This window comes from Lonchura striata, chromosome 14 (genome assembly GCF_050655825.1).
Source record: "Lonchura striata isolate lonStrDom1 chromosome 14, ASM5065582v1, whole genome shotgun sequence".
Lineage (NCBI taxonomy): Eukaryota > Metazoa > Chordata > Aves > Passeriformes > Estrildidae > Lonchura > Lonchura striata.
The window spans coordinates 7684220-7694376 of NC_140716.1; the positions used below are offsets into that span (position 1 = coordinate 7684220).

The 10157-nt window shown below is 38.9% G+C and overlaps 1 protein-coding gene across 5 annotated transcripts in view; it reads right to left on the reverse strand.

The window, feature by feature from the left end:
- Positions 1-183: 183 nt before the first annotated feature.
- The window catches only part of MOSMO (modulator of smoothened), a 31148-nt gene continuing 21174 nt past the window's right edge, over positions 184-10157 (reverse strand). For 3 of the 5 annotated variants that reach the window (XM_085592284.1, XM_021539777.4, XM_077786870.2), the window contains one exon: positions 184-3989. In XM_085592284.1, the coding sequence (XP_085448410.1) occupies positions 3805-3989 (185 nt within the window). In that variant the 3' untranslated portion in view covers positions 184-3804. Of the gene's footprint in view, positions 3990-6100; positions 6227-10157 lie in introns of all 5 variants that reach the window. The other 2 variants (XR_014958523.1, XR_014958522.1) reach the window with 1 other exon arrangement.

Consider the following 10157-nt stretch of genomic DNA (forward strand, 5'->3'; position numbering starts at 1 on the left):
ACGGGGACACACACACACACACCTGAGGGTGGGGCACACCTGAGGGGGGACAGACACACCTGAGGGGGGCACACCTGAGGGTGGGGGACACACACACACACCTGAGGGGGACACACACACACCTGAGGGGGGGCACACCTGTGTGCGGGGTCGGTTCCAGTCAGCACAGCCGGAGCCAGTCACTTTAGTAGACAATTTATTTTGATAAACTTGCTCAATAACAAAAATACAAGTGAAGAAAATTATGTTCATTTTATACAGTTTGTATTAACATTTGTTCGGAAATCATTAATTGAAAAAATGCTCTAACCAATAGAAAACAACCCTCAGTAAAGGCCGGGGGGCGCAGGCGGTGGGCCCGGCCTCGAGCCCAGGCAGGACAGCACACCTGCAGACACTATTTCCTTCATTATGGTCATCCTTCACAAAGGTTTTAAAGGACAGCTTCCATTTTCTCGTGTGTGTGTGTGTGTGTGGGCAAACAGGAACCTACAGTTCTGGAGTGGTTAAACGGCGTCTCGGGAACACAGGGACGGCAGGAGAGCCGGGGCTGGGAGTGTGGCACACTGCCCGTGCCTTCGGGACACCGGCATCGCTCTCCAGCTGGGTTAACAGCGCAAAAAACACTTTAAATGGTTAGGCTGGTGTGTTCTGGGAAGCACACCCTCCCCAGGTCTGAGCCAAACAGCTTCCAGGTGATAATTTCAGCTGAGCTCAGTAAGATTTACACAGACAAATTTACTGTTTTTTCCTTCTGAAAGTATTTTCAGTTTCCAATCTTACATTTTGTTAGCCAAATAAATGACAAAGTGTGCACAAATTACATTATGATGGGGTATCAAACCTTAGGGAGGATGTAGAAGCAAAAGAATAAATGGAATTCTCTAGTGATGTATGAAATGAGCTGTCCTTCAAAAAGTTAAAAAATGATGGCAGAATCAGAAAAGTTTATGTAAACACTCAACATAAATATGGGATTACCTTTGGAGAAGATTCATATGGAAACATTTGCTTTTCATGAACTGAAAAAGTCTACAGATGTTTAGGCATGTTCAATACGAACTTCCTGTAGTTAAAAACAAAACCTTGTGCAAATAAAACCTATAAATAGTCTTCAGCAGATTTTACAGTGATGCTCTTAGGTATGAAAAGAATGCACACAACTTTAAAACAAAAGTAACAGACATAAGTTTGACAAATGATTGCACCATAAAACAGTGTTTTATATACAGTTTACAAGATATGATTTTTCGCTATAAATTAATACTGTACTATATAGTACTTAGTGACCTTATTAAAAGCAACTGTTGACAGCTGTCTCTTCAATTACTGGTTTGGGTTTTTTAAAATGCATTTGGCCACATCTATTTCTGGATTTGAAATTCTCAAATATTTAATAAATCTATTTGATAAACCTTTGCTAACATTTAATAATTCATAGCAATAGCACTGGCATATCAGATCCATTTCCAGTCAGCCAGCCACAGTCTGGGTATGCTCCAAGTGTTTTTGCTTTTTTAAAAATTATTATTATGATCCATTCAACCAAAGCCTAACATGATGTTACAATAACTGTAATAAGTAAGTTGGAGGGGCGGGAAGGGAAAGAAATTTTAGCAGCTTAGAAACTCTCCCCACCCCCCAGCTGTGTTCCAGTCACAAAAATCTTGAACTATTTACAAGTGTAACATTTCTGAATATGTAATTTATAATCCAAGTTTTAATGAATACTTTATCTTAGGACACAGTAGTGATAACACCAAAATTTTGAAGATATCAAGCAGTTGAACCCTGCCTTTTACCTCCACCTCTATCATTAGGGGCCTCAGACTGCCCATGCAGATGAAGGCTTAAATTAGGAACCAAATTATAGCTAAACCATGACTTCCGAGTAAGTGCTTGGCTGTATTTACAGATTAGTATACTTTGGAAAAATTTAGTGATCCATAAACATTCCATTCTACCTGTGAATGAGCTGACTGGAAAAAAAAAATACTTAGAAACCATTCCAGTGGCAAGTTTGGTCAAAAATTTCAAAAGAAAATATACATCAACAAATTACATTTTTGTACATTTTTGTATTGGGGAGGGGAAAGAAATGGAGAAAGGCAGGGACCCACTATGTTCTGAATGGCACAGAGTTTAAAATAATTGTGCAAACTGTGTTAAACACTCCAGCTTATCTGGTGATTACTTTGGAAACTGCTGATTTCATTTTAACAAAAATTTCATCCTAAAGTGACTGTTTATTAATAATGCAGTTCCTCTAGTAAGCTCAATGAAGCAGTGCTTAAAACAGAGAATTTTTGTTTTCAGTATTAATCTCAGGCAAACTATATATTAACTGGAAAACAAATACTGATAGTGTAGGCAGCTTCCCTGGAACACCAACCTAGTAGTGAATTAAGATGTCTGTGGATTCAATGGTTTATCCTTGTATTGAAAAATAAAACTAATTTAGTGAGGAATATTTACTCCAAATTTTGGTGGCCATTAAATCTACATTTAAAATAACTTTAGTAAACAAGGCATACATTTTTAACAATTATATTGCTCATTTTTTTGGCAAAGATGAATTAAAACTCAGCTGAAAATAAATTCATCCATCTCTGCAGTGGGATAGTGTTTGCATTACTTTAAACGTTGCATTTTATATGTGCTACAAGAAATGCTTACCTATGGTAATATGCTGTGCTTGAACATGTATGAATGCTAATGTAACAATGAAGTAGAAAAAAGAGATTTTTCTGTACAACAGTTGCTAATAATTTAAATAGTGTCAGTTTCCCAAAATTAGGATTTTAAGGTATGACATGATCTCACCTTCTACCCTCATATACAAATAAATTACCATAAAAAGAATTTTAGCTTAACTTAAAATTGCACCTAGAAAGGCATGGGATCGTTTGTACCTATTACAAAAAACTGTTAAAATCAAGGGCTGCTACAAAGAATGAGGTAAACTGAAGACTCTCAGCTATGTGGCCTTCAGAAAAATGGCTTTTTTCTATTGAGTTCTAGTTTTGCACACCACAGTGTTTTGCTAGCAAAGCATTCTGAGTTCTTTTCCAGGAATCATTTGTGTGTATATACATATATATACATATGTGTATACACACACACACACACACACACATACACACACACTGTATACTGCATCAGCAAAATATATATATATATTTATATATATATATTTATATAAATATAAGGACGAAATCCCCCTCTAAAATGTTCCTTAGGGTTTCCTAGAGCTAGTGGGGGAGCAGGGGATGTATGTCTTTTTGCTGTTACATACATTGAGAGAACATGTTTTGATCTATTGGCTTCTTGGTGCAGTAATGCAAGATTGATCCACATTGGTGCCAAAGGCTTTGCTCATTAGAAGGAAGATGTAAAACACTAATCTCCTAAACAGTGAGGCCAGCCTCACTTGAGTTCCTCCACAACCCTCTGGTCCACCACAAAGTTCATAAATACTTTGACTTCCAAATTGTTAGACGTTAAAAACAGGAACAGTCCAGTAATGTGAGGCGTTATGCTCGTCAGTGTAAAGCATTCTTCACTAGTTCCTATCACAGTGCAGACCTGACTGCATTGAAGTATGCTCAGGAGATTAGTCAACGTGGTCTGTATTTGGTTATGGGAAAGGCTCTCCTTTTTTTCATCCAAAGTGCATAGTGAGAACAAGTCAAAGCATTCCTCTTTTCAGTCAGTGTTTGATAGTCTGATTTAGGCATCCTCCTGAGAATGCAATTCTGATATCTTGCTCTTTTCCAAAATAAAGTCCTGCATTCCAGACATTCATCAGCCAGGTAAACAGACTTTGCCAGCAAATAGAAGTCCCACTATTGTAAAGAAAATGGATAAGACAAACAGTACATACGAAGACCCAACCACTGTGTTATTGGGTAATTTATACGGTTGACCTCCAACTTCATTGATGTAAAATCCTATTGGAAATATTAGGGCTGCCATACAGAATAGAATCACTGCAAAGAAAAGAAAAAAACAGTCACTGATGTGTTAAAGTGAAAATATTTACCTATTCACAGAGTGCTCCAGAAAAACAAGCAAAATATCCTGACTGAAGAGCTGATAACTTGCTTGAAATGACTGAGTAGGCTTTATGATGCTTTCAAAACATCCCTCATCTACTCCCAAGAAAGACTAAAAGTCCCCAATTTTGACTGTAATTTCAGTTCTGCTGACTATATTGTGAACCCTCTTTACAGAAGAAAAGTTGGTAGATATACTTCTATCACCATCTCAAAGCTCAGTCATTTCTTCTCCAGTTATTTTAGAGTCATTTTGCTCAGTCAAGATTAAGTAACATTCAACATTGAAGAAACCTTTTCTATTATCAATTGTCTTTTTCCAACTGTAGTTGCCCTCTCCCATTCTTCACACATTCATTTTCTGTAAAAGCTTTGCTAAAAATAGATAACAGTCAGACTGTCGTTACAGTTTCTTAATATTAAAAGATACCAGTTTCCTAACATTATATGAATGTTTCCTTAGATAATGAAATATCCTTAGAATTTCTCATTGTAATACAATGAAATCAAAGTTTTCTGATTCAGTTTAGTTCAAACTTCTTAGTGAAAAACTAAATTCAGACTCTGTGAACAAAGAGACCAAGCAATGAGGGTTTTTGTTTTTATTTCACTTCAAACTCATGTATATGTTTTATTCTTGCAAATGAGTCTGTATGAAAGAAGAAATCCAGAACTCCTGCTAAAAAATTACATTACAGATTTCACAGGCTTTCAAGTATCAACAGTAGCCAAGATTCCTCACAGCACATTTCAATATCCTGATCACACCCAGGAGAGAACATCCAGTGTTGTTTCCCAAATGAAAACTTCAATGTTTCTGTAGCACACCTTTGGAAAAGTAACCCAGTTGAGTTTGGATGTAGCTGTGCAGGACTCTACTGTCAACCAAGGCAATGACTTCTAAATATGGCTCCTCTGAGAGGCAAGATATTCTTCACAATAAAAAGGATTAATTTTTGAATTGGTTTGATTGTATATACAAGAATATACAATTGGGGTTTTTTAATCAGTATTAGAATAAAACAGAATTTTATCTGATTCTACCAGTTTAATCAAGTATTAGTGCTTTATTCTTATTTCACTTCTATGTATTTCAGCGTTGTTTCAGACATTATTTACTGTGAGTGGAACATGGCACCACAATACCTATTATTCAACCGAATCAAATTAGATCTGGGGGAGAGAGGAGCTGAACCTGCTCTGTTCTCTCACCAATCCAAACATCTTCTGACATGAAGCACAGCTCACACTGAAGCCCTTCCTAGTCCTCAAACTCTGCCTATAACCTGGCCACACAGAAAAAAGAAAATTCAAGCCAAGTTATACAATGCTCCTGCCTGAACAAAGTGCATCATAGGCCGACTTTTTCAGCTTTCTCTAGTTAACACAGGCTGCTGCTTTTCGTTTGTTAGTAAGGGACACAGGAGCTGTCATTGCCTCCTCTTTCCCTTCTCTTCTACCATTGGGTGGAATTATCATTCCACCCAAGACAGGGGAAACCCTGGGGATGCTGTTCCCTACTTGAGCCTCCTTAAAAGACAAACAAGCAACATCAGAACCCACTGGTAATAGTAATAACCATCACCTTAATCACCACTCCCCTGCAAGAAGTACCTGTCCCCTTTGGCCTCACCAGGACGACATTTCTAGCCTTTCAAATGAGAAAATGATTGGCTGGAACAGCATCAATATTTTTTAATGTAGCTTCACTACTCCTTTTCCTCACTAAACACAGATCCTCCAGTTCATCCAGCTACAATGCCCACAATAAACCCATTTTTAAGTGGACTCCATGTATATCCAAGATGAACAGTTTACCACATATTTTATATCTTAGTGCTTATGATTTCCATAGCCCAGATATCAGCTTTGAGGAAAACCCACTAATATTCTAGAAGATACTGAACATGATGAATCTGAATTCAGAGAGTGTCCAAGTAGGATCTGGACATAAACAAAGAAGGATGCTTTCATCAACCATGATCCACATCAGAACATCAGCTGCTCCTTGCCTTCCAAAACACATAAAGCAGCTTTCACAACACCTTGAGCCAAGAGCAGCCAGCACCAGGATCATTCCTTCGGCTGCCAGTGCCGGGCAGGAAAACCCCGATGTTCCACTGGAGGGGGCTCGTGTCTCGCTCGCACCGTGCCCGCACCGCCGGGTTATTCTTCAAAGGGGAAGGGAAAGAGCACAGTCAGAAAACATCTGCAACTGCACGGCTGCCACATTCCTGCTCACTGTCACCTCATTAGGCCATCTATTAGAACAGAACCACAGACCCACACACCAGACGTTTAAAATTAAACAATGAAGAAAGTTTTAATCGACACGATTGTTGGTTAATGTAATTCCACATGACACAATCTAATCCTAAAAAAATGTTTCCTTTTGTTAATTGCACGTCAAACATCTGAGTCCATCTGCAGAAAGCATGGGTATATGTTTCTTGAGCAGACCTATGTAAATTCAAGAAGAGCCTTCTAGTCTGCATTGAATAGTGGTTGTCAAAAAAACCAATTAGTTCCTCTAATTCTTTAGCTTGAAATTGTTTTGAGCATCTAATGACAACTTCAAAAGAAATCTGGTCTTAAAAAAATGTTTAGTCTTCAGAGGCTCACTGTCTGCTTGCCTCTATACAGACACAACTTAGAAAGCAACCTGCTACAAATCTTTAATAACTCAAGAAGCACTTTATTCACTGAGGAACACCAGAGACAGACATTCACAGGATAGTTACTGTTAGTTAAGGATGTGATTATCCTGCTCCATTTTTACTTGCATTCCAAAAAGCAGTCCATTATTGCTCATGAACTTTTACATCCTCAGGGACAAAAACCAAACCAATTCCAGACTCTCTGGTAATTGCTGGGAAAATGGTAGAAATACGATTTTTCTGCCTAGCATCTTCTCCCTTGATACATCTCAGAGAAGCAACTCATTCAATAGTAGCAGACACAGGATTCATCCCCTTTCTAGCTGCAGCAGATGGTGAGAGACCTTAATCTGTACAATGCAAACAGATCTTGAGGGAGCTCTGTGAATTCCTGCAACAGCCAAAATTGTAATGACATACATGAGATCACCTATGTGGCCTCCATGGGGAATAAGCTCTAGACATTGTTTCTATTTATGGAACTTAAGAGTATCTGTCTGAAGGACCATGAAAATGACAACATTTGAGATTTCCATACCTATACCATATCCTATCTTATCAACTGGAAGATAGAAAACAAGCACCCTGAAAAGGCCAGAGATTTACATAAATCCAAAGCAGAGGTAGCAACACAGGAGCAGTGTCAGAGACATGTGGAAAAATACCAGTCAGGTCACCTTTTGGCTACCAACTTGTGTCACTATGTGCCAGGGCATAATTAGAGATGAGATGGTATAGAAGCTGGGATGGCAAAAGGTAGTTCTGGTATACAACCAAAGGAACAGCTGATCAGAGGTTTGCCTGCTACCTACACATGAGGCACAGCTATGGGTTTGTAACACACTGTTCATTGAGGAATCACACAAAACCTGGGCAGTGCACAGATGAACAACAAGGAACCCACTGTATGAATGTGGTACTACTGAAACACCAGTGATAGTTTTGATGGTATCTATGCCCAGAGTGACAAAATCAATCACATCAGCAGGAATCCTGATTCCTGAAAGACACTTCTCTACAAAAAACAATGGAAAACCTTCACATTTATCTGTACAAGACTTTTGTCACTCATGCAGTATGACCTGGAGGACAGCAATAGCTCTCCTCTCCACAAAGCTGTTTGTAAAGATGTCAGAAAGGACAAGTTTCTGTGCAGTAAACCCACCAACAACTGGGGAATGAGGCAAATGCTGTGCTTGTAAATCTCCTTTGGGGTGTATCCCTTCAGAAGTTGTATAGAAGAAAGAGAACTGACAGGTTAGACTTCTGTGTTCATGTCTCTTAGCTAAACAAGATAAACAAGACCACTCTCAGCAACAATTCATATTTATAGGTATGCAGATGAAAAAAAATAGCTATAGGTATTTACTTGAAAACACCTGGAGTCATCCCAAGATTACAAGGAAAAGTTCCATGAAAAATATAAGTTATGCAGCTATATATAAATGCCAGCATGAACTGGACAAAAGTGACCTCTTACCAGGCTTTCCCTGCCGCTCACAGAGTTGTAAGGAAAAGGCTGAGCAAAAGGATTCCTTTGCCTCAGATATTTACTCCAGACCACCTTGCATTTGAAGGAACGGAGCTGCCAGTCCCAGAGCTTCCCTTGGAAGCCCCAGCAGACTTCTCTGCCTGCCCAGGATAGCATGTCCTGCCTTGTGTTCAGAAAGTTCTGTGAGAAGATCTTCTAGCAGCCTGCACGAGGCCATTGAGTTTTGAAATCACTTGCAGATGAGACGTAATACAAATATGAAGTGTTCCCTACCCGCTTCTAATGAGTTACACATTTTCATCTAAATAGCACTGGCATTTCACAGGAAGGATCTGCTCAGGGTATTCCAATGATTCCACATGGCTGCATAGTTCCTAATACTAACCTACAAATAAGTTACTAATTTGGGTTGTAGCCAATGAACCACAGAAGTCACTCTCAATAACTTTTTGAAAAATCTAGAATTCTTCCTTCCACTCACTTCTATTTTTCAAAATTAATTTTCCTAACAAGTAAGTTCAGAGATAAAATTTCCCATCATCTTTGTTAACAGGAATGCAAAGGTCACAGAGTTGTATGTATTAGAGATGAATACCAAAGACATTGAATTTTATAATTTCAGCAACACAGAGATCATATCTTAATAGAATTATGAATAATTCTGACTTGCAAAAGAACAAACTAGTGTGTTTCATTATTAAATATCTCATACCAAGAAGACAAGTGCTGAAATAAAATTATCCTTCTATACCGAGACATCTAATAATGAACCTGTTGCAAGCCTGAAGAAATCTCTAGAGAAAAAGCCCAAAACAAAAAAGCCTTAGGGTACCACACTTTTTGGCTGAACTACTCATCACAGCTGTAGAAAACTAAAGCTGCAGGGATGTGATGATTTCAGATATTACAGAAAAACATTGATATCTAGAACTCAAACTCCCCTCTTTACCCAAGAGCTTTTACTCCAGCTCACTGTAACCATTTTAACTTTATACAGCATTTGACACTAACCTCCCCCACCACATATATTAGCTACACATGAAATACGTATAAACAGGTGCACTGGAAAAGTTGGGCTGGAATATTCAGTAGTACTCAGGTCTGCTATTTTAATCATTCACCGGAAAATAAATGAAAGTCAATCACAATGGATACAGCATTTCAATAGCTCCATTGTCTGCAAGAGCAGCACTGTTAATTTAATATGCTGTGTAGAAATGTTGTCAGAAAGATGGCTCTGATTGTACAAGTGCCTCAATGAAGTACCTTTGTTGAAGCTGTACACTTGTTAATATTATTCCCTTCCCAAAACCAAGGTTAAATCTAACTTGTATCAGATATCATTAGATGTCAGAGTTCCATTAAACCTTATTTATGCCTGTGTAAACCACAAACTTGCATTTCTAGTTAGTGTTCACACTACCTTTAGTGATTTGTCATAATTCAAGTCAATTTAAAAGCCCTCAGGTTTTGAGCTTTTTCATGCTGTCATCCCCACCACTAAGGCACCATTTCACAGTTGGGATAAGCCTGTAACACACACCAAGAAAAGGAAGTTTGAAAGTTATTCCCCTTGCACATTATAACTGGGTTTTTTTGCACTGAAGTAGCCACAGGATATGTTCCCCTGTGTGCAAACACAGGGCTGCTGGAGCAGGCTCAGCTGTGAGGAGTTACACTGGTGCTCATGCAGAGCACAGTGAAGGAGGCAGAAAAGCACTGGTACTCCTCCCTCTGGCTAAAGCACGGCTGCAGGTCACTTCTGGAAGCAGCAGTCTTGATGCTGTGGAGCACAGCAGATGCTCTGCAGTGGGCAATCCTCCTGCATAGCCAATTAGGATGCAGACATTCTGAATAAAGCAGCTGCTGTGAGCATGAAGCAGAACTGAACCAGCCTCAACCCCGAACGAGGTATTCACGAGACACCTGAGTAAGGACAGGTTACCTCAGATG